Here is a 26,126-nt window from a genome sequence, read left to right as displayed (position 1 = left end):
AATAAAAAAATGTGTTCTTTTATAACAATAAAATATACACTTCTGACTTACTGAGAAGTCAGATAGGGAAGCGTGTGGGAGCAATATGTAAATGCCAAGCAAGCTGTTTATACTGGGATATGCTCCTGCATAATAATCATAATCCAATCCTACCATAAACCTTTTGAATTTAAAACATTGTCAGGTTACAGCAAAACAGAAAGAACCACAGCAAATATTGTAGTCGTTGATTATTTGTGAGAAGGCTTAAATATGTCTACTTTTTTGTTGTTTTTGTAAAGCAGGGATTTCTACAAGTTTAACACTATTCAGTAAGATCATTTGAACTATTTTATTATGCTTTGGTAAACTTCTCTGTAAAAAAAAGGGGAGCATTTTGATATTTGCTTTTTCATATTCCTATTACCGGAAGAACACTTCAAAACAGGAATATACAGCCATTTTGTCTAAGAAAATTTGTATCGAGACTTGTAGAGAAAGTGAATAGTACTTTACAATTTCATTAAATTCACGTTAAAATTTAGAAATTCTACTCAGACTATATACATCTATTCAAATTTAAAGAAATTTTTTATTGCTGTTATTTATTTGGATGGTTAAATTCAGTGCTTTTGGCTGAGCAAGATGAAACATGTTTTCTTTCCCTTAATTATGTTACTTTCTTTACCAGAAATGTTAGTGTCTTTCATTGAGCCTCACATCAGAAAGCAGAGTTTCTAGAAACGTCAGTCAAAATAATGTACCTTTGAATACTCAAAATAGCAGGATCCAGGTGTACTTTTTATGTCTTCCTCCTAAGTTTAAGATTCAATCCTTTATTCAAGCATATATTTGTGTAGACTGGCTTATCACTGTGAAGACTGGTAATTGTACAAATGATGTAACATCAAAGGGTTGTTGAGTGGAAAGTGGGTGTCTTTGATCTCAGGTCACTGTCCCTTGTGTAATGTTATACTCCTCCCTTGTGTGAGTCCCCTGGTTGGCTTTTGCTCAAAGTTTGGGATGTTTCCGATTATAACATAAATAAGAATTTGAATGTCTACTCTTCTTTTCTCAGTTTTCTACTTTCTATTTCCAGCTTTTAATCTACAGATAATTCAATTGTGTTTCTTTCTAGGTAAGCCTAGTTTTAGGGAAATAATACATGTTATATGAAAATGTCTTACCTAAAGGATCATGGGTATTTAGAGCCAGTAAAATTATCACCTGTACTTTATCTCCTCAATTGTCCCCCAAATCTTCCTAGGCATCATTTAATTAATATTGTGGCACTGATTATTGTCAAGGGTATCAACCAAAGGACAGAGTAGTGAAGATTTTTTTGTTGCATATGTTCCAATATTTTTCCACAAGACAATTCACCTTAAAATGTATTGATATTCTTTTCCCCATAGCTTCACAGTTTTGGAAAAGAAAAGAATTTTTAAGATGACAGCCTTTTTCATTTAATATCTAAGAAACAAGTAGTTATTACCATATAGAAGTAAATTATGGAGGCAGACACAGATATACAAATTCTCTATCTACTGTATGTAAGCTGGGTGAAAATTTATTTAAGCTTTATGAATATTAATTTCCTTATACATAAAATCATTCTAGGATTAATGTGGCAGACATAACTTACTCCCCACTCAACATCCACTCTCCATTCCACTTTGCTAACTGAATCCCAATATTTTAGCATTTTGTCCTATGTGAAGGGAAGGAGCTATTTCTCTACTCTAGTCTAGGCCAATCATGACAATTCCATTCTCTTTGCTAGAGACTGGTTAAAGAATGTTCATGTGACACAATTCTGACTGATGAGCATTAGGAAGATATCAGTAGGAGACTCCTAGAAAACATTTAATTTCTTGATGAAAGAAGATCTATTAGGAGATGCTGTGTTTTTTGTAACTCTATATTCATCTGACTGAAAAGATATTTTCTAGAACTGTAGCATCATTCTTGGGATCATGAATGCACCCATGCAGAGGACAAGCCAGTGCATTGAAGATCAAAGAGCAGAAAGACGGGAGGAATCTGGTTCATGATGGCATTATTGAGCTGCTTAATTATTCAGTGTTGGAAATGTTCTATCTGTGTGTCTTGTGCTTTGAAATAATAAATTCCTTCTTGTTGACACTTTTGGCTAGGTACTTATATCCCACGTGTTTCTAACAATTATAAACATTTCATTAGTAAAATTATAGTAGGAATTAAGTGAAGAAATATACATGTAAAATGCTTGGCATATAATGCTCAGTAACCTTTTCAAGACTCTTTTAAATACTAGGTGAAATGTTGCTATTAGATATGGTATTTTTTTATAAGTAACACAATCTAAATATAAACTATCAAATTTGCCCTCTTAATTATACTTTGATATAGATATTTTTTAAATGCTTTATTCCTTTTGGGGCAGATATTTTCCAAAATGCTTTACTACTTCAATGAGAATCCTTTAGGGGGATTAAATTTCTTGGGATAGAGAATATAAGCTGTAATTGATTAGTTTATTATAACTAGAATGACATCCAAATTCAGATTAACAATCACTAGATAATAATAAAGGAGGTGCAATGTTGTCACAATTGGTAACCTGCTATGTATCTTATAAAAAATAGGCATTATTTTTCAATGAAGGTCTATCAATTCTGCTCAGTTTTGTTCCCTTGAAATGTTTTCTATATAACTCATATACATTCAGGCATTTATTATGTAAAAAATATGTGCAAACTGTTTATTTTCCTTGTGTGTTGGTAAATAAATGGTAAGTACATGCATTTCCAGAGATCAGCTTTATAGCTAGGTATCTGCAACATGTTCTAAATCTATTAATCATTTATTTCTTTTATTTTATAAACTTTTAATTATTCTCTGTGAAAATTGATATTTGAAAGAATATTTTGAAATTTTTCCTTTCCTTGTAGAATTAAGCATCTCTCATTTGATAGCACTGCTTTTTACTGCGCTGCAAATATCCTAGATTTCTCCTTGTTTGTTGAAAGTGGTTGACTGATGGATGATAACCATGAAGTGAATAATTTCTCACAAATTCTAAGAAATTGGAACCTGAAGTTGCAAGTAATCTACTGTATTTTCCAATAATTATTTTTTGTATATAATTGATGCTAATATGCAATTTTTATTTATTTAAGCTTAACATGCTATATATTAAAACTTCTCTTAAAAACTTTTAATCTAATATAGCATATCCTAAAATATCCACTTGATTTTCATTATTTAAGTGGATGCTCATACAAAGGTACTTCAAAAAGTTCGTGGAAAAATGGAATTAAAAGATAATATAAATCTTTTCATGAACTTTTTGAAGACCTCTCATATTTTGAAGTCATATTAGCTTTCCTTTATACTTTTAGAAACTTTACCTTAAATGTAGGTAACAGTCTGTGAATAGTGGAATACTCTCAGTTGGAACAAAAAATGATTGGATAAATTTGATTTTTATTAGGAGCATCCGGAAGTATTGTACATGAAATGAGTTTTCATTGAGTTTTCAAAGAGTAAGGCATTGGCAATAAACTTTTTGTTACACTTCAACTTATTTCTTAATCCTGAGCTGAAAGTAGTTAAGGACAAATGAACGGTGTACTCAAAATTTGCTTTCCCACAGGATGAAGGAATGATAAATGATGAAGAAATGATGGCATAAGGAAAACATAAAGCAAGCTTGTGATTTATATGTACTTAACAGATGCAAAACACTCAACCAGAAATTCCTAAACACATACATATGTACAAAAATGCATATATATATATATATAATGACATTGGAGATATTTTTGCCTTCAAAAATAGCTCTTCAAAAAAATTAGGTCTCTTTTTTCTGAAAAGTATTTCCTTTGCTAATGAAAACTGTTAATGCCTAAGTGATAAACAGAGTGATAACGGGTATAAAACACTGGATCCAAAAGGAAATTTAATTTCCCTTCTCTTTCTATGAACTTAACTAAATAGAGAAGTTTTCTTATATCAGTTCTATTTATATCCTCGAATTAATAATGTCTAAGCCCTGGTCCTTTCTATGATAATCTTTTCCATATGCCAATCGTCTGTAAATTCCCTGGAGGAGCAAAATCTCACAGTACATAGGATTTAATTACCGTCATGTTAGAATTTTTACCAGTTCAGACAACAGATTCCTCTTCATAGCAATGTGTCTCAAACTTTAATGTGCATAGGGATCACCTGAATATCTTATTAAAACGCAGAATCTGTTTAAGTAGGTCTGGAGTGCTGTTTGTGATTTTGCATTTCTAATAAGCTTCCAGATAATAATGCCCATGCTGCTGGTCTATGGACCATACACTGAGTAGTAATGCTTTCAACTAAGAGCTGAGACTCAACTCACTTAAAGGCTTACCCTCCCACCCCAAAGTCCCTCAAATTTTCTCAGCTGCAACCATAGGAACACTCTTTGTAGGCTTAGTGTTTGCTTCAAGATACTGCCCTGATAAGAAGAAATTTAAGGGATTCTATAATAGTTCAGATGATTAATCCTAAAATCCACTTTTCTGTTATTTAGTTTAACTATGCAATCTGGTCTCAAATTCTGATGAGGCTCCTGGTGTGTGCCCATTTCAAAGCACTGGATCTTTAGGTACATGTGTTGTTCTCTGTATTTTAATCTCTAATTTCATAACCCTCCTGGCTTGGAAGGCCTGAAGTCATAAAATGAATAGCGGCTCACCTACATGACTCTCACTTGGACTCAGTAGTTTGCCTTTTGCCAGATTCTAAGTCACCTGCTGGAATTTGGCATGCTACCTTTGGCAGGATATCCAAAATACTGATTGCCCACTCAGACAAAATTGACCTAGCACCTGTCACTGTATTTCATGGGCTCCAACTCTTCCTGGCGCATGGTTTATACCGCCTCCTGGCACCTGCACAACTATGCGTCCAGGTGTGTGGCCATCCTATAGGTGCTTTGCCTATTCAGTTTTGATCAGAATTCTCCTAAAGTCTATTTCTACTCTACAAGTTTTAGGATAGTTTGGGAACCATTCTTATTTCCCATCCCTTGATCTTATGTTGATAAATCTGTTCCAATAAAGGGTTCATATTGTTCAGTGATTTTTTCATTATTATATTATTGAATAGGTTAATAAATGGAATACAGGCAGAACCACATAGAGAAATGCAATATGATTGACAAGAAACCTAACAGTACTTTTTAAATAAAAGTCTTACTTGACAAGTTTTATCCTTGGCATTGACAAGATATGACATCAAATTATATCCTTTTGCCTTCCTACGATAGTGTTACATGATATTTAAAACACGCAACTGTTTAGCTCAAATGATTTGAGAACAAGGAAATACTAGATGTATATCCTACCAAATATAAAATATAATTAAGCACCTGGCAGACTTCTTTTAGTTGTATTATTAGATATGTTTCTAGGGCTTAAATTCTAGGGGTATACTTATGTATACTTGGTAGATCTTACGGAATTTTCTTTAGTGAAGCAGCAAGTTTTCAAGACAATCATATTTCAATATTACTGGTTTTGTCAATTACGTTTCTCAGTGACCTTCATAAATCAAAATGGAGAGACCTTCATCTTTCCAGCATAAAATTATATAAGCATCTAAACCAAAAGTCTGAAAAGCAAAATGGACTGTTGATATGATCCATATTTTTTTCTTGTTGTCGTTCAGTGAATTTTAGGAAGAAAACAGACACACAGAGGCTAAGGAAAATAACCTTTACTGTATGTTTACTCTGGGCCAGCCTTTGTGGAAAGGCTATTAAATTCTTGCAAGAATTCTTTTAGTAAATTATTATTATTCCCATCTCACAGAGGATTATAGACTCAGAGAAGTTAAATAATTTGTCAAGAATTACACAGCTTTCAATTGTTCGTACCTACAATCATGCATTTTGGGGGCTCATAAAAGTCAAGCTCTTTATCTTAAGCAGTTCTAGGGTATTGAGATTCCTTAACTTACTAACCATCGTGTGATAAAGCTTTTGCTCTCATCTAATTTCCCAGGATACACAGTAAATTATTTAGACTTGTTACAACCATATGGTGCCAAGCAGGACCATGAGTTTCTTCTACAAGGCACTTTACAACAAATGCTATGAGGAAAAATTGTAATGTTATGCCAATCTACAAGAAGACTGTGAGACTCATATTATTCTTTTGATGGTGGGAAAGATGATATGGAGAGATGGAAGTGAATATTCATTAATTTACCTATTTTTGTTCATTTCAGACACTCTAATAAAATACAAATCAATACATAAATTTTTAAAACAAAATCAAAATCTGCTTGTAAGAAATCCTAGTGACTTTAACTTTATATCCAGTACCAAAAGTATTCTTCACGTAACAGCAGACATTTGTGCTTTACAATTGAGTGCTAGGTTTCCCTTCCTCTTCAATAGGAAAGAAAAAATTAAAGATTTAGAATTATACAGCTTAATTTTCCTTAAAACAAAAGTAATAGAAATAAATGGCATAATGAAAGTGTTATTAGAGGTGACAGGATGTATTGCAAATGACAGCTGGTATCTTTTCTCTAGGTTTAGCAATTTTCAGCTGAAGTAGGCTGAAATGGAAAAGGAACTTTCTGGATAAAATATGCACAACAGGGTAGAGGTATCCAAGATTGTCCTCCAGGAGTTTAGGAGCACTTTGCTTTTGTGCCTAACATCAACTCCCAATACCACAGTATCAAGAGGTGGAACCATTTTCATTCTTTGTCAACAAAGGCTGCCATATTAAAGGGAACAGACTTTATGGAGTATTCAATCAACTCTCCTCACTGGTGATCTGAGAAGTTGTTTCAAAGGATCTACCACTTCTCCATGACTTTTGAAAATTCCAGAGGAAGGAGAAAGTTCAGTCAGGTCATAATTAGATGACAAGTAATAGAAGTTTATCAGGCTTTCTCCCTTAATACAAACCCTTTCACAGATAGTAAATAATTTAGGCGATAGTTTTTTTGGTATTTCTTTTTCAGGGATACCAAATGAGAAAATTTTAAATTGCTGAACTAATCAAAAATATAAAAGAAAGATTTATTTTCAACTCTGTACTTTTTGAAAAATAAAATGTGAAGAACATATTAGTGTATACTGAGAATAAGTCCAAAGCACAATACTTTCAAATAGATACATTTAACTTCTCAGGGAAAGATTGGCAAGCTGAAAATGGAACTATTTGGTGAGGGTGATATCACAAGTGAAAAAACCATTTTCCATGAAAGAATTCCAAGTACTTTGAATACTTACTCATAGAAACACATTCTTTATGACATATTATTCTACAACCTATTTTAAATATTTTAGTAAATTACACTGGAAGCTCTTTTTCACAATAATTCTGTTCAAGCCCACTGACAGAAATAAAAGGACTTTTTTTATTATTTTTACTTTTTAAGCATAGGAAAAAATGTCCTTTACGTTCAGGTAATCAAATCCATTGCTCCTGGATTTTGGGGGGTGGATTTATCTAATTCACAAAGAAAACTCTCCTAGAACTAATGGAATTAGATTACCTTTGAATTCTCATCCCAACTTTGAATAGTCACTAATTCCTTTCTTTGCTCTTTTGGTGTTTGCGAAGGGGTTCACTAAATCGTGAATTGATATAATTATTAGCTCAGATTGTTAGAGATCTAGGCCAGATGGCTATGGATTCTAAAGTCCCTGTTGCTTGTGATAGTTTTCCTAGTTTGCCTGTCGGGTTTGGAATCAGCAATTTGAAAGGGCTACAAACTTGTGAAACAGTATTATTCAAGGGGGCAGAATGTTCATCAGCGTGACCTAGTACTAAATACATTCATTATAGGCATTTCTATTCTGCACAATTTGCCACACAGCACTGGTTTCAGGAGAGGAAAAAAAAAGACAATGGCTTATAAAATGCTTTTGAATGCCTAAAAAGAAGAAGAGTTCACGCTGTGACTCCTCTGCTTTCTTTTTCGGAAAGAACCTTCCTAGTGACTTTAGCTGAGCTCTGCTGAGAATAAGCACAGTGGAAAAATCAGAAAATTACTTTTTTTTTTTTTATATGTTTCTGGGGGGCAAAATAGAGAGTGGGAGAAAATAAGTGGAAGAAAGTGACAGTGAGATTATGTGAAATAGCAAATATGCAAGTGGCTGAAGACAGCTGAGGAATAATGCAAAAGGTACCAAAAAAAACCCCAGTAAGAATGGAGCCATGATGATAAACTTAAAAGGAATTGCAGAGCAGAAAGAGCATCATAAATAATCATATTTTCAAATAAGAATACCATATCAGTTTCTGTGACCTGGATAGAGCACAAGCCTCCCATGATATTTTGCAGCATTTTGATGCACACAAAATGCCATTTTCAGCTCAGGCATTTTATTTGTCAATGTAAACAAGCTTTGGGTTTTAGAAATACATATTTGAAAAGTGTTTTCATAAATAATGTATATATTATAAAAACTGGCTTGTAAACTATTGAATCCATCCCCCCACCCCCACCCCACCCCCGTACTCCTTGTGAAGACTCACCATGTATAGACAGGGCCTTTTGGTAGAAATTGACATGCTAAAACATGAAATGTCTTTTAGCCAAGATAAACAGGGGTTTTTGAAGTACAGGACAAAGAAATATTAGACAATTTTGCCCAAACTCAGGAAAAAGAATGATAGGAGATGGAACTATATTGTTAGTTAGTTCCAAATCCTGAGGTGTTCCTTTAAATCTTGCTAATTTAGAGAAATCAAGAGTGCAAGATAGCCCTTTTCTTATCTTCAAAGAATAAAGATGAAAGAAAACAGCAAATGAACCTCTTTCCTTGTGGTGTTCTTTAAAACAGAGCCCAAGAAAAATCTGCTTGTGCTTAGACAAGGAGAAAGACCCAAGTATTTACAGAGGGAGAGGGGAAGGAGGCGGTCTGAGAAGCATAATTAGAAGCAAGTTTTCAAATTTTATTAAATTCCTCCACCAACAAAATGCGCTTAGAGGTATTTTAAGTTAAACCAGCATTTAAGGACTCTGAAAAGCAAGATGATTACATGTTTGAGGCAGAAGAAAGGGCAATTAAGGAAACAAGAACAATTTAAAGTGCCATATAAATAAAGGCGACCAGAAGTTGATTTAAAGTTTTTCTTCTGTAATTTGTCTCCCCTTTGTCGTGGCACGCTCAGAGAAAGCGAATGCACTAGACGGAAGGCAGGAGGGGGAGTGGGGAGGCGGCAGGAGGGGCGGTAAGGGAACGGCCGCATCTCCTCCCCCAGCGCCCGCCTTCCTCCTCCGCCGTCCCTGCCCCGCTCCCACCCTCCACTCTCGCCCTTCCTCGCTTTGGTGACTCCATCGGCTTCTGCTTTGGGAGCACGCTGATTGGCGGGAAGCGATTCAACACACGCCGGGCAGGAGCTTTGTCTGAGTTGAAGCGAAGTTGTACAGATTTGAGACTGGAGTCAGCAATCACGGGTGTTTAGTCTGCAGCCGACTAGAGAAAGGGAGAAAGAATCGCTCCGGGAAGATCCGCTGCAGACTCCGCCGGCGCCCTGCAATAGATGGATTCCGACTACAGGAGGGGGCAAAGGCGGAGGTGACACTCTTCTGCCTGGAAGGAGGACGAACCGCCAAACAAATGCAAGGACTGGACTCCATGCCGACGATATCTGGAAGCCGTGACACGGTGTGTATAAAACAAAAGTTCGCGAGCGGTTAATTGCTGTGCTGTGTTATTAAGAGACGCTTTCAAGTTTCAAGTACCAAATGTAGCTTAGCTTTAAGTTGCCAAAGGAAGTTGAGGGAATTGCTTTGCTGTTTTAACGTTTTTCTGTGAGGGGAAGCTCATGAACTGACCGATGCACCAAATGAATACTAAAATGCACTTTAGATTTGTGTTTGCACTCCTGATGGTATCTTTCAATCACGATGTACTGGGCAAGAATCTGAAATACAGGATTTATGAGGAACAGAGGGTTGGATCAGTAATTGCAAGACTATCAGAGGATGTGGCTGATGTTTTATTGAAACTACCTAATCCTTCTACTGTTCGTTTTCGAGCCATGCAAAGGGGAAATTCTCCTCTACTTGTAAATGAGGATAACGGGGAAATCAGCATAGGGGCTACAATTGATCGTGAACAACTATGCCAGAAAAACTTGAACTGTTCCATAGAGTTTGATGTGATCACTCTACCCACAGAGCATCTGCAGCTTTTCCATATTGAAGTTGAAGTGCTGGATATTAATGATAATTCTCCCCAGTTTTCAAGATCTGTCATACCTATTGAGATATCTGAGAGTGCAGCAGTTGGGACTCGAATCCCCCTGGACAGTGCATTTGATCCAGATGTTGGGGAAAATTCCCTCCACACGTACTCCCTCTCTGCCAATGATTTTTTTAATATCGAGGTTCAGACGAGGACTGATGGAGCCAAGTATGCAGACCTCATTGTGGTCAGAGAGTTGGATCGGGAGCTGAAGTCCAGCTATGAGCTTCAGCTCACTGCTTCAGACATGGGGGTGCCTCAGAGGTCTGGCTCATCCATACTAAAAATAAGCATTTCGGACTCCAATGACAACAGCCCTGCTTTTGAGCAGCAGTCTTATGTAATACAACTCTTAGAAAACTCCCCCGTTGGCACTTTGCTCCTAGATCTGAATGCCACTGATCCAGATGAGGGCGCTAATGGGAAAATTGTATATTCCTTCAGCAGCCATGTGTCTCCCAAAATTATAGAGACTTTTAAAATTGATTCGGAAAGAGGACATTTGACTCTTTTCAAGCAAGTGGATTATGAAATCACCAAATCCTACGAGATTGATGTTCAAGCTCAAGATTTGGGTCCAAATTCAATCCCAGCTCATTGCAAAATTATAATTAAGGTTGTGGATGTTAATGACAATAAACCTGAAATTAACATAAACTTCATGCCCCCTGGAAAAGAAGAAATATCTTATATTTTTGAAGGGGATCCTATTGATACATTCGTTGCTTTGGTCAGGGTTCAGGATAAGGATTCTGGACTGAATGGAGAAATAGTTTGTAAACTTCATGGACATGGTCACTTTAAACTTCAGAAGCCTTATGAAAACAATTATTTAATCTTGACTAATGCCACGTTGGATAGAGAAAAGAGATCTGAATATAGTTTGACTGTAATCGCTGAAGACAAGGGGACACCCAGTCTCTCTACAGTAAAACATTTCACTGTTCAAATTAAAGATATAAATGACAATCCACCCCACTTTCAGAGAAGCCGATATGAATTTGTAATCTCAGAGAATAACTCGCCAGGGGCATATATCACCACTGTTACAGCTACGGATCCTGATCTTGGTGAAAATGGACAAGTGACATATACCATTTTGGAGAGTTTTATGTTGGGAAGTTCTATAACTACATATGTAACTATTGACCCATCTAATGGGGCCATCTATGCCCTCAGAATCTTTGATCATGAAGAAGTGAGTCAGATCACTTTTGTGGTTGAAGCAAGAGATGGAGGAAGTCCGAAGCAACTTGTAAGCAATACCACAGTTGTGCTCACCATCATTGATGAAAATGACAACATCCCTGTTGTTATAGGGCCTGCACTGCGCAATAATACCGCAGAAATCTCCATACCCAAAGGGGCTGAAAGTGGCTATCACGTCACAAGAATAAGGGCAATTGACAGAGACTCTGGTGTGAATGCTGAACTCAGCTGCTCCATAGTAGCAGGTAATGAAGAGAATATCTTTGTAATTGATCCACGATCATGTGACATTCATATGAATGTGAGCATGGAGTCTGTTCCCAACACAGAATGGGAGCTCTTAGTTATCATTCAGGACAAAGGCAATCCTCAGCTGCATACCAAAGTCCTTCTGAAGTGCATGATCTTTGAATATGCGGAGTCAGTGACAAGTACAGCAATTACCTCAGTAAGCCAGGCATCCTTGGATGTCTCCATGATTATAATTATTTCCTTAGGAGCAATTTGTGCAGTGTTGTTGGTTATTATGGTGCTATTTGCAACTAGGTGTAACCGAGAAAAGAAAGACACTAGATCCTACAACTGCAGGGTGGCAGAATCAACTTACCAGCACCACCCAAAAAGACCATCCAGGCAGATTCACAAAGGAGACATCACTTTGGTGCCTACCATAAATGGCACTCTGCCCATCAGATCTCATCACAGATCATCCCCATCTTCCTCTCCTACCTTAGAGAGAGGGCAAATGGGCAGTCGGCAGAGTCACAACAGTCACCAGTCACTCAACAGTTTGGTGACAATCTCATCTAACCACGTGCCAGAGAATTTCTCATTAGAACTCACCCACGCCACTCCTGCTGTTGAGGTAAGATCATAAACTGCATTAATTCACTGACGGTGTCAGCTGTTAATTTTCAGATGTTATGCATGCATTAGCTATTAAATGTTTATATTAATAAATAGTACTAACAATAGGATACAAGTTACATTGTATATGTGTAGCAGTATACACACCCATACTGTTTTCAGTTTTTCTTGCATGAAATATGTATAATATTGAAAAATAAATGTGAAGCTCCCCAGGGACTATCTAATTAGAGCTCCTTCACTTCCCAGATTAAGCCACCAGGAAGCCAAAAAGTAAAGGGACTTGCTTTATTCTTATAGTTATGGTCTTTATTGAAAAATAAAAAAAATTATGCCTCCACGATCCCATCTCAGTGCATGTTACACTTGTCCAACTTGGGAAAATTTTCTGACATTATTTTAACTACATGTATTACAATGTTGTATTTTATAGCACTTTTCATGTATTTTTATACTTGACTTTATCTGAACTATAAAGGAAATTAATCAGTTATTTAAAAGAGAATCCTCCTTCAGGAAAAAAATCAGTTGTATTAGATCATCCAAATGTCTCTAGTGTATATTTCAGTTATATTTGACCTCTGGCTGCAAGGTCTGCCACAGTCCAGTATATGCAAATACTTAAAATGTAGATAAGGTGTTCAATTACTTACTATGAAATAACAAGTAACTATTGGAACTTATGAGTATTTGGGGGTTTGGTTCAAGGAATCAGTTCTGTCTATTTGGTTTCCAGCAGGTCTCCCAGCTTCTTTCAATGCTTCACCAGGGACAATATCAGCCAAGGCCAAGTTTTCGAGGAAACAAATATTCCAGGAGCTATAGGTATGAATTATCCTTGTGTTGCCTATGAAGTCCCAAATAACATACATGCTGAAGTGTAAAAACAATATTTTCCCTGATTTATCTTTCTAGATATGCCCTTCAAGACATGGACAAATTTAGCTTGAAAGACAGTGGCCGTGGTGACAGTGAGGCAGGCGATAGTGATTATGATTTGGGGCGAGACTCTCCGATAGACAGGCTACTGGGCGAAGGATTCAGTGACCTATTTCTTACCGATGGAAGAATTCCAGCAGGTAAGAGGGTGGTGGCAGACAAATCTTCATTGTCGGGTCTACTATCACACCAGTAGAGTGAACAATTTCTCTCATGCTTATATTTCTTCTTTATTTGTTCTTTGCAGTGAAGTATTTGTAACTGGCACACTATTAGCAGTGAACAGAAACTGAAACACTTTAAAACTATTCTCTTAAAATTCACATTAAGCAGTTGGTGGGGAAAGAGTAAGCATAAAAGCTTAATAGGACAAGAAGGAAGGTATGGGGAGAGGAGAACAGAAAACCAAACCACTTCCTTCCTCTTCCTACTCTATCCAGTGCTGCCATAGAACACTCTTGAGCAACTCTTTTAAAATTACTGGGTGGTTGTTTTTACTCAGACAGTATGTTTTGGTGCCTAGTGGTGAACCAGACTATAATTTGGATGATGCATTTCCTGTGATGGGAACCAACTCATAAAATCAGAGATTAAAATACACTAGAAATGGTATACTTCAAACACTAAAAATAGGAGAAAGAATGCATCTTTGTAGGTGGTAAGCACAGAATATTTTCGCCACCTTTCATTTTACATCTGTATTATAGTGGAAGAGAAACATGGATCCAAGAGGGGTTTTGTAAGTATAGAGCTAGATGAGGAGATTCTATTAAATTTTGAACCACATTTTCTTTAGAGTCCCTTTTCTCTAATTGTGCAGTAGAAACTCTCTGAACTGACTAAGTAATGACTGCATCACTGTAGCGACCCTGTTACTAAAGACTGCAATGTGAAATCAACACTTAGGCCCAAATAAGCGTTCCCTTGGCTACCTATACTTCTAAATGTCACTGAATTTTGATCAAATGACTGTCATTTGATAAATGAAAGAAAGGCAGAACAATACCGTGACACTCATCTCAATTCTGCTGAACATCTATTTTCTAAGTACACCCAAGCAAGAGTTTAAGAAATAAACACGAGGGAGCCTTGAACTGCCACAAAAATTCGAGACATCAGGAAATAGGAACTCTAGCTCACGTAAGTTATAGTGGCAGTGGTAGTGGCAGTAGCCACAGAAGCAGCAGTAGGAGTAGCCGTGGTAGTCACAACTGTGCCCCAGGCTTTTCTTTGGTAAAGTGAACACTCTGGTGAGTACTCAAGGCCCACGTGGAGGTCTGTACCCTCATCGCCTCTCCCAGTGCTTTGACATAGGAATTAGTATGGGAGATGATAGTGTGCAAACTTTTTTTACATTTGAAAACTAAAATTTATAAAGGTTAGAAAATGCATCCCAAATTAGGCAGTTTGTATGTGGTCACAGTGAGATTTGAATCAATCCCCACACTCTTAAACACTAATCTATGGAATATACTAGTATGAAGTAATAGGTTTTTTGTTTGCTTTTGGTTTTTAATAAATTGAGTGGTTTACTTGTTCCTATATTCTAAAAACTTATTAGCCTCCTTGTAACAATTACATGTTGCTAATTTAACTATTTTATTACAGTAATAGATCTCTCAGGATGAATATATGAGAGTTCTTCAAAAAGTTCATGGAATGATTCATATCATCTTGTAATTCTATTTATCCAGGAACTTTTTGAAGTACGCTGGTATATAGAAAGGACTTTGCGTGACATTAAGGGCTACAATGTACATGAAAGCTGATATTTGTATTGCTATCCATAGTGGGTTTTTCTGTTTTTTAAATTCCTATACTCCCTAGACCAATTTGAAGAGAAATATCTAAAAATCTAGTGGGATATATATGGTCTCAGACACCTTGCTCAAAGTGAATCAGTTTTATTATTCTTACTCATGTAATGAAGGAGCTGGCTGAATTTCTATGATTCTGTGATACTGACAGAACCCTAATTTTGAATATTGATCCCTAATTTTGAATATTATAATTTACATTATTTACATTACACATTACAATTAATGTAATGTAAATTACATTTTTTCCTGAAACATTAAGGTAATGTAGTAGGTATAATATCTATATCCCTATATTATATATTTTATATTTTTGAATTTATATGAAGTTTATTAATTAAAATTTAAATTTATCAGCATAGTTAAATGGAGAATAACTGTCTCTATGCAGATCACCTTGCCATTTGTGGGACTATATGATGCCTAAAGTCTTTTTTAATTCTGAAATTATACAATAGCTAATCATGAGTCTATTTAAAAAATTTAAGACTCCTTTTTTACTCTTTCCAATGTATTCAGTGTTACCACCTCCACCAATGTTCATAGCAAGAAAGTTATCTAGCACTTGAACTAAATAATAATAAAATAATAAATTTTAAGGAATGAAGACATTGGAGAAACAATAGGTAGAAATAGAGAAACTCTAGATAACAATGAGTTTTGTTTAGTGAGTGACTTTAAGCTCCATCACATAACATCTCTTTTCAAAATTAGAAAAATTTATATTATCATTAATAACTCCACTTAACATATAGACAATCCTTTAAAAAACAGTTCCACATTTACACAATTACAGAATCCAGGTGTGTGGTGTGAGAGCTATTTTGCTGGTGCATAACATTGTATTATAACAGATGATATTATAGTAGATACATTTTTACCTATATCCAAGGTGGGGGGAGGCATAGATCTCCAGGAAATCACCAGTGGCCCACAAAGTATATTCATGTTTGGTCAGTATAAACTCCAATGTGCATATTAAGTATCTATACGGAGATAAAACCATCCCTTAATTATGAGCATCATTCTGATGATACTTTACTCACATTCCAGTTTGTTATTCATTCCAGCCACTTCTGCAGGCACATTAAGGGGTAAAACTTATGCTTTGTAAATTTATATTCCCAGGAAATATCCCAAGTAGAGAAAAATGTAAGTACACATATGAATGCTATTAACAGAGATCAGCACAATTTTCTAAACATGTATATTTTTAGGACTTAAGTGTCTTATTCCAACTGTTTTTCTGCATTAGTCTGTGAACAAATATAGATTATGTTATTTTCCATTGCCTGCTAACAGGGTCATTTCTGGCCATTCATTCTATTAATTCCCACACAAATATCCTGCATTCTGAGCAGCAAAATTAGCACACATTTTTGTCTGTTAGCTCATGTTTGTCAACATTCTTTCTTTCTTACTCATTCCTCATTCAACTCTGAACTATAACTCTAAGCATATGCCTGCAAAATCTCCATTTTCCTGATGTATTAGTGGCACTGGGATGATTTATAAAGGCTTTTGATTTTGTTTCTTGTGATAGTCCTTCTTCTTGATTTAGTCCATTTCATTTTTCATCAGTCTGTCGTCTGTGATTGCTTACTTCAAACATTCCTTTTTAATCCGACGTTCTCTTTGTTCTCATGGAAGGTATCCTAGCTCTGTTCTGGCCTTTCTTTCATGGCTGGTTTACTGTACCAGTATCCAAGCTTATATTCACTCTCTAGTAGCTCCTCCTTTTGTCAAATCATTCTTTCATACAGCTTGAACAATCTTTTCAGAACATTTTAATTTACAGGTTTTTTTTTTTTTTTTTTTTTGTCTCAAAATCAATACTTGACTCTTGTTGCCCAGCAACACTGAACTGAAGTATTTCTCTTGGCATTGAAAGGCCACTGAAATCCACTCCTTGCTTATTAACTCTTTTTGCCATTTTTGCATCTCTTCACATAACACACCAATCCTTTGCTGCTATTGCCTTTCCTACCTCAAAAATTGTCTTCTCTTCACAAATTTTATTCATCTGTCAAAGTTTGTTTCAAGTTGCTGTTTCTTTAACTACTTCAGACCCACCTCCACTGTTTTTCCTTTTCTTGACATGCCTTCAGCATCATCTAGTTTGGCACTTTAACTGTGCATTTATGACCTCATTTGCTACACTTGACCCAGAACTAGGTCAAGTTCTTGAGCACCTTTTGAGGGCAAGGTGCTAATACAGCACTTCACCTTTGGCAGGCTCTTAATAGATAACTGATTGATCACCCAATGACTTATGACTGAATAGAATCTAGTCTTCCTGCCTCACCCAGAAAGTATAGTCCAATGACAAAATTTATACTCATATAGTGGGAAAGAAGAGTCCTCTACTTCCACATTTCCCTGCTCCCCAGAGGAAACATGACCACCTGGCAGAGCATTCAAGGAACAACAGAAATTAGTCACTTGCACCATTTGTCAACAAGTCCTGGCTTCTCTGATCCCTGGGATATGGTATGGAACACTTGAAGCACTGAGTTACATGTACACTGAGAATGTTTTCAAACAGTTGAGTCCATAAGGAAAAGGTTGAAAATATCAATGAAATTTCAAGAAATGCCTCTTTTTCACCACTACTTTTCTATCTTTATTATTTTTGTCACACTTCTCTCTTTCTTCATCAATTTTTCTTGTTTCCTTATTATTTTTCATTTTAAGTTAATTTATTATTTTATAATTAAAGCTCCACTTACTTATTGTGACAAAGTTGTAAATAGCATTCACTGTTGAAAAAAATCCTATGGCCAAAAATATTTTTGAACATGAACTCTCAGATCGTGTTAATCACCCAGACTGAATTGTCATATTGTACTTTTGGTTATATGCTCATTACATTCGGGTCTCTAGAAAACTTGGTCACGTTCAGGATTCTTAGAAGCCTATGTAATTTTTTCATTGTTCCCCCTTGTGATTAAACATGAAAATAAAACAAAGCCCATCAATCAATCAATCAAACAAATAAGTTCTTCCCAAGCCTAAAACCAGAGTTAAAGGCTAGAAAATCAATGAAGAGGTGTCAGCAGGTCTGTTCTTCCTTCTGACAGGATGTGAGTAACACAATATAGACAGGTCTCATTTCCATTTTCAGAGACCCAGGGAATTAAGGGAAAAAAATATTACCACTACAATAGTTACTTCACCACTGAGAAAACCTCATTGCTATTAAGGTATTCCAGTTCCTTTCAACTCCTTTTGGTTTTGTCCACATTAAATGATGAAAAACAACAGATGGCAAATATTTCCAGGTAGTAATGCATGAAGTCAGGACATCTAAACATGCTTTTGCTCTTAAATCATCTTTGTTTATTTAAACTTAATCTTTCTTCATAGCAGAATTACACAGTGATTCTCCATGTTCACCCTTTTTCTCTTACTCCACCTTGATTCACATGGAATTGGTATTCACACTTTTCTCTGCGTTTCACACTCCTACCTTTGTATTCTAGCCTTCTTAACAATCCAGCTTTTTTCCCCACCCCCAATACTTGCTCTCATTTGTGTTCTGTAGATTAGTCCCATTTTTGTTAAGAATGGAGGTCCAGCATGATAAGACTTGATAAGACTTAAAAACAGAATTATCTCAAGGATCAAGCAATGAAGAGCAGTGATTTCCACACCTTTAGGCAATGACCATTTTTCTCCTTTTCTGAAAGTCTGTGTTACCTTCTTTACTTTTTATTCAAAAAATATGTGTGATTATCTACTCTATGACGACACTTCACCAGGTGGTGGTGGGGATAGTCCAATAAACACAGTACACAAATTGCTTCCCCTGATGAGAGATTAGGTATTCTTCAAGAGCTGTCCTTTTAGCAATAAATAATATAGGAGGAAGAGAAATTTTTCTTGAGTAGCCAGATGTACAAAATTAGCTCCATCATAGTTATAGCTGATGTCAATCCAATATTCTTTTCAATGTAAGAGAATTACTTTGCGTTTTCTGTCTTCTTTTGTTTGCTCTAAAATAAAATCTTGATATTGAAGAGATCATGTTCTCACTGAAATAAATGGATGATTTGTGGACTGTATTTTATATCTTCGCATTCATTTCCTGCTCATCATATAGTTTAGCTATTGTATTTGCCAAATTTAGAGATTTTTCTCCCTCTTTATTTTTTCTGCCTTTCTGATATCATCTATTATTTTCTATGAGTGTGGCCACTCGCATTCCAACAGGGCATCAGAACATCTGCAAGAACTAAAGAATGGATTTTTCATATTCTTCATCTTTTGATGACTTTTCCATGTATTTGAATATGAATATATTTTGAATCTTTAAAAGAAGATTTCTTAACATTTTAACTGCAGATGTCCAATAGTTAAGAACACTTTCACTGCTATTTTAAGTTAACAAGTCAGTAAATAATTTATACAGCTTTTAATGGAGATTAATAAGTATAATTACCTGATAGTTTATTATATTCTCAATGCCTCTCTTAAAACTAAAGTGGGTCAGATAGACCTCAATATTGAGAAAGTCACACAAAGGTATTACTCAAAGATTGTCTGGTAGCATTCTAAAGTTATAGGTTTCACCTTATAAGCCTATCTTTTAGAATTTATGTTCAGCATTTATTTCATCACCCACACCTTAGCTCTTTTTCAGTCATTATCATGTACAAGTTATCAATCCATTATCTCATTATTTGAGTAGCAGAGTATTCCTGAGAAGTACATGAGTGGTAACCCTCCTTTCCTTAACAGTAAACAAACAAAAAAATAAAGCAGCTGATATAACTTATGAAGGTCCTTAAAACTAGTATTTAAATTAAAGCCATAATTATAGTCTGTCTTATGTATATAATAATAGGAGCCTCACAGTAATCCTTTAAAACCGTCTCATTCTATTTTTTTTTAGAAAGTCAAATTAGCTTTTTTCCATTATTTTAAGTCATGCTAAGTATAATAACGAGTCACCATTGTTTTCCTTGAGTGCAGCTATGAGGCTCTGTACGGAGGAGTGCAGGGTCCTGGGACACTCTGACCAGTGCTGGATGCCACCGCTGCCCTCGCCACCCTCTGATTACAGGAGTAACATGTTCATTCCCGGGGAGGAATTCCCAACGCAACCCCAGCAGCAGTATCCGCATCCGAGTCTTGACGATGACAGCCAGCCTGCAGACTCCGCTGAGAAGAAGAAGAGTTTTTCCACCTTTGGGAAGGACTCCCCCCACGACGAGGACACTGGGGACACCAGCACGTCCTCTCTGCTCTCGGAAATGAGCAGCGTGTTCCAGCGCCTGTTACCCCCTTCCCTGGACGCCTATTCCGAGTGCACCGAGGTGGATCGGTCCAACTCGCTGGAGCGCCGGAAGGGGCCCTTACCAGCCAAAAGTGGGGGGTACCCGCCAGGGGTGGCGGCCTGGGCAGCCAGCACGCATTTCCAAAATCCCACCACCAACTCTGGGCCCCCACTTGGAGCTCACGCCATCGTGCAGCCCTCTTCAAAGTGGCTGCCTGCCATGGAGGAGATTCCTGAGAATTACGAAGAGGATGATTTTGACAATGTGCTCAACCACCTCAGTGACGGGAAACACGAACTCATGGATGCCAGCGAGCTAGTGGCTGAGATCAACAAACTGCTGCAAGATGTCCGCCAGAGCTAGGAGATTTCAGCAAAGCATTGTTGTTTCCATATATATGGAAATAGGGGACAGAAAAAACCCTGGAAGAACTGGCGTTGCCAAATAGTTGCATTTATCATAAATGTGTCTGTGTATATTGAATATTAAATACTGTATTTTCGTATGTACACAATGCAAGTGTGATTATTTTAATCTGTATTTTAAAAATACATTTGTACCTTATATTTATGTGTAATTTAACAAACAAATTTTATTTTTTTACTCCCATGACAAACATGTCTTTCCTAATCATGTAGAACGGTAGCCACGGTTCACAGCTGATATACTATTCAAGCATAAAGTGTAAAGGCACTGCTTAGATTAGTTATGTTGGGGAAGAATTATTATGCTGTATGAACAACCCCACTAAAGCATTATATAATTCTTAGTTCCATTACGTGATCCCACTTCTTTTTTCATACTTTTTAAAAATTAAAACCATTAAAAATGTTAAGCTATTTTATTATTATTTTCACTGCTCTCTTATAAAATTGAAACATGAAATGAAATTTTATTTCAGGACTAGGAAGTATCTTGAAGTATATTTTTGAGATGACTATCTCAAATTAATTTTTCATAGACAGTGATGAAAACAAGACTAAAGTCAATGTTTCCTGATTCCCAGGCCCCTACTATTCCAGGGCATCACACTGGCCTGTTCTTGAGAATATTTCTCCTACAATCTTATTGCCTATAATTAAGGTAAATAATGGATTACATTCCATCCTTGTAATATGAGACATGCTCCAAGGAAATGGAATCTGTCCTTTAAATGGATAACAGTATGTATTCTAAGAGAGTAAAGTATTAATGGACAAAGATAGTTATGTCAGTGTCCCTCCTAGTGTAGTAAATGTAATTGTTCTGAAACCATTCTATTTGAATCTTCCCCTCTCCTCTCACATACTTGAACATTTTTATGTTTTATAATGTTTTTTGCTATAACTATAGACTTTTAGCTTTTGTCTCCAGTGCATGATCTCACATTTTTGCTTTTATTTTTAGTAGAAGAACATTTATAAAATCACATTTTTGTTATTGCAATTCTGTTTTATTTGTTGTGTGACAAATGAGAAATTCTTTATTTATTGTGCTGTTACTTCTCTGTGTGGAATGCCTTGGTAAGATCCTTATTATGACTATTATCATTTATGACCAAGCTTCTATTAATGTTATTTCTATCAATACACTATCTTGATTGTACTCTTCAGAAAATTTTACTGTCAACGAAAATAAAAGGAAAATTAAAGTAAAGCTAAGGAACTGTCCATAAGTCAGAGTCCTGTTTATACATGTATGTTTAAAAACTTTGCATGCAGCATACTCTTCCTGTGAGGCTGATTCAGTGTTGGGTTTGAAATGATGGAGAGGCAGCATTCAGGTGGTTTGGCAACAAGAAAAACACAACAGAAAAGGAATGAATTTGAGACCTGTAAAGAAAATGAAAGTAGTCGGCCATATTCCAACTAGATTAAATAATTTAAATGCATTTGGAGTGTAAACAAAAAAAGAATAAGCAAGTAATAACTGCTTGAATATTTTTCAAATTACAATTTTTTTTTCTCAGAACATTTTTTATTATTAAGTTGGGCAGGGAAGAAAGGGATCCTTACAATGTTTCCAAGAAGTGAAAGTATTATCCTCCTTGTCTTACTAGAAGGAAATTGAATTACTGGGAAAGTTAACAAACCTAAAACTGTCTAAAGTTCAGATATTTGAATTCTCAAATGAGTATCACATTAAATAGAATGTATTATCTCTTTCAAAAGGCACATTTTTCTTTATAGGAAGGATTGCAATTACAAGTGAAATTTCAGTTTATTTTTCAGTAGATGATACACACAAATGCTAGCCACATTTAAATACATTTTGCCTTTCAGTTTCACTTCCTTTCACTAGATATTATCATTTTAAAAAAAGACTTTCATGACCTCACTGTTCTTAATGTAAAGCACCAACAGTGATTTAGGAAGCAAAGCTGGAAATCAATATTTTGCATAATGTGGAGTAAATAAAATGCAATGTTACATTCAACACAAAGTCTTTGTGTATTGTTTGTATACTGAACATTCGATGTCCCCAGCTCCGTGCTTCTTCAGCCTTCGTTTATTATTACTTCCCATATCCACAGGTTAAGGGAATATTAGCACAAGATTTCAGCTTTTCGCTTCTTTTCTTTTCACTAGTAATGCCATTTTAGTGAAAGCTGAGATTTTTGGTGTTATCATAGCAATCTAACCTTTCATCCATGTTATCTCTTCTTTTTTTGATACCATGAACCTCCCTAGAATGAAACAAATGAAAAAGCACCTAAAGATTCATTTTTCCATTTATTATTTCTTAATCTCTTTGACCCCATTGGATTCCTTTAAATGTTCTTTGATGATAATCATCTATTACGAGATTTATCTTCCCCAAAATGTAATTCAACACTGAATTGTTGCTTAACAAATCCTCCTTCAAATGCTTGTTTATAGGGTGATTAGAATAAACTTTCATCAAATTTTTGCAAGTTATTAACATTGCTATTCATTTCTTATTCATTTCTTTCTTGGTATTTAGCAGGTAATCCTTTAAATTCTTGCTCCTCCTGTCACATGTACATCAAATTTACCACTTGCCAATAGATAACTATTAATACAAAAGATGAGTAAGTTATTATCTTATTGGAGTCACTGAAGAAATCACAGTCATGGAAGTCAGCTCAGTGTCCTTGTTATATTCTTTTTATGTTAACTAATGTCAGAAAATATTCAAAGCTGAATTTGAATTATTGACATTAAAATTTAAAGAACTGTGACTCTATTTAAAAGTCAAGTAATTTCATCATGGATTAGTTGCATGGGTGAAAAATGCATTGTTTGATATGGCAGTTTTCAATCTTGCATGAACTCACTGAACTGATCCAAGATTTGAAAATGTTTTGATATCTCTGTTCCAATTCAGTATATCTTGATAATGTACCATCAAGTATCAAAGATTAAAGATACACTGAACTCTAAATAAACCATAAATATTGTTGTATAACAATTAAAAATGATAGGAAAGTCTAAAAATTTATGTTAAGTTTTCAAAAAAATAAAAACTCCGGGTATTTCAAAAGAGCTAGCATATTTGCATTTCTTATTTGCAGGTTAAATTCACAAAACAAAGTTACTTTTATGTTTACAAGTTGTCTTGTGTTGTGAAAGTAAAAGATGCCATACTAATTGTAATCATTTTTAATATACCGTACTAGGATTTCTCTGTGAATGATAGAAATAATTGTATATACTTACATAAAGTGAAGTTTTAACTTGATAAATTAGGCTGTTTGGGTCACTGAAGAATCATTTTGTTCAGTTACGTTCCTAGAACAAACACAGTCACTTTTTCGAAAGTAACTGAGTGATATATTGAGTACTACACTGTGATTAAAGAATCTTTATTGCACAAATTATGGTTTCATTTCTCATCTGTGTAACTAAAGTCAGAGTCAAGTACATACACTCTTAATACCAGAAGTAATAGGGACAATCAACATAGTCTAAACCAAAAAAGAAAAAAAAAAGAATAAGTAGGCACTATATAACAGATGTGAAGATAGTAGTTTATCTTTCTCAGTAATTTATTATATTTTTATTATATTCTAGCTTATACAACTTGTGGAGCTGTTAAAAAATTTTATGGTCAGCTAGCATAACAAAAATTGCTACCAAAATTTACATACTTCCTGACTTTTAAAATTAATAACACGTCCTATTCTGGCACTTTAAAATAATAGTTTTCTATTTCCTTTTATGACTTGTGCAAGATGCTCCTAATTCTTGTTTGCTTTCTCAGATTTTATCTCTTCAATTTATTTATTTAATGGTACTCCTCCTTGATAATTTATACCATTGTCCGTATTTTATAGCACTCCTCTCCAAATTTTCTCATGTATATGGTTCCTTGTGTAACCATTTGGTTTTTATCAATTTTTCTCTTATCTTTTTTTTGTAGCTGATATAATAGGAATCATAATTTTGATATACTTTTTATTCTCAATAACCTTGCTTCTCTGATTTTTTAGTTTAGTGGAAGGGTAAATTCATATAATCAAGAAAAAAGGGGTCATTTTATTTGTTCTATGGTTTAAATTAAATACTTTTGAGTGTCTAGAAAGACACTAGTGTAGAAAACTTGGCTTATTGAGGGAGGAAAAATTTCTTTTCTAAATATAAAATCCTTCTCCTTGTGTTTTAAGGGTTGATCTGGGAAAGGCGAGCTTGGAATTTTCTATAAGCCGAAGTGAAGTGCAGGAAGAAAATATAATAGCAAGTAGGTAAGGCCCCTTGCCACATAAAAGAAAGGTAACTTAGCTAATTTGTCAGAAGCATAAAGCCCTAAGAGTGAATATACTGAGAAGAGTAAAATAGATGTTAGTGTCTTCTTTCTTCCCATTGCCAATGATCTTTAGAAGAAACTGTAGAACATAGCTCTGGGATTGATGTTCCTCATTTTCCTGACCCTGTGGCAAGGTGTGCAAACGTGGTAGGAAGTGATACCAATGTACATTTTTCTCCGAGAGACAGCTCACTTCCTCGGTGCCTTTGGATGGATGGATGGCCAGTGGGAGAATCAGATTTTCTTTCTTGCTAAATGGGGGAGGAGTTAATAATATAAACCCTATTACATTTCAAAGTGCTTTTATCTAAATGAAGGCAGGCTTTCTAAAACCCCCAGGCACATTTTTGTTTTATTAAGATGTATATCCTACAGCTTAAAATAGCTAACCACAAAATATTTTAAACAGAAGAAGCGTAGACCTTTCCTTTGGAAGTAGGCCTTTGTGTTAAACAGTGTTTTAGGTTTTAAATTGTCTATACAACTTCCAGTGTGTCTTGTTACATGCAGTGTAATAAATCCAAATATGCGACTAAGAATGTTTTATAACATTCTTAGAAAAGTGTTTGCCAATTTCTGCTTTGTAATTTGAATCTCCCTGCAAATTCATGCTTAACGCTGTCAGTGTGGATTTTGTGAGCTTCCTCTACAGGCTTTTGGTAATTGCTGAGAGTGTTGGGTGACAAATACAGGAGAGGGCCACCTGGTTATGAGTAAAGTGTCGCTGTAGGAGAGGGCTACAGAGAGCTGCCACACCGACTCAGTCCTTCACTGCTTTTTCTCCTGCTCCTTTATCTTCACTTCCTCCTTGGGTGACATCAGAATAGAGGGCTGTGTGTAACCATTCCATTGTTCATCCAACATTTATTATGCACTTACTATGTGTCAGACACTGCCCTAGTTGTTTGAGATACACTGACGAAACAAACAGACAAAAAAGGAGATGAAGAGTAAAACCCACAGTGACAGACCAAGACTGTCATGACGGGCCAGACCACACATCTTGCCAGGGCAGGTGGACACTTTCCATCAGGTGCAGTGAGCAGCAGA

At 35.5% G+C, this 26,126-nt stretch overlaps 1 protein-coding gene across 2 annotated transcripts; it reads left to right on the top strand.

Moving 5' to 3' along the window:
• Window positions 1-9,809: 9,809 nt before the first annotated feature.
• On the top strand, window positions 9,810-20,693 carry PCDH18 (protocadherin 18). 2 transcript variants are annotated; one of them, XM_063108677.1, is made up of 4 exons: window positions 9,810-12,293; window positions 13,035-13,120; window positions 13,211-13,374; window positions 20,026-20,693. In XM_063108677.1, exons 1-4 carry the CDS (start codon window positions 9,810-9,812, stop codon window positions 20,691-20,693), a joined length of 3,402 nt encoding a protein of 1,133 aa, XP_062964747.1. The 2 variants fall into 2 exon arrangements, with proteins under 2 accessions (XP_062964747.1, XP_062964748.1); XM_063108678.1 differs by having other exon boundaries at window positions 13,032-13,120.
• The last annotated feature ends 5,433 nt before the right edge of the window (window positions 20,694-26,126 follow it).

The sequence above is a fragment of the Cynocephalus volans genome, chromosome 9 (genome assembly GCF_027409185.1).
Source record: "Cynocephalus volans isolate mCynVol1 chromosome 9, mCynVol1.pri, whole genome shotgun sequence".
NCBI lineage: Eukaryota > Metazoa > Chordata > Mammalia > Dermoptera > Cynocephalidae > Cynocephalus > Cynocephalus volans.
The sequence above is the reverse complement of the archived record's forward strand: the minus strand, read 5'-3'. Positions and strand labels throughout refer to the sequence as shown.

Bases quoted from the DNA above. Each gene is read 5' to 3' on its own strand.
- PCDH18 (XM_063108678.1), top strand. From the start codon at position 9,810: ATGCACCAAATGAATACTAAAATGCACTTTAGATTTGTGTTTGCACTC. The intron at 12,294-13,031 runs GTAAGATCATAA...TTTGGTTTCCAG, and splicing joins ACGCCACTCCTGCTGTTGAG to CAGGTCTCCCAGCTTCTTTC. The intron at 13,375-20,025 runs GTAAGAGGGTGG...CCTTGAGTGCAG, and splicing joins CGATGGAAGAATTCCAGCAG to CTATGAGGCTCTGTACGGAG.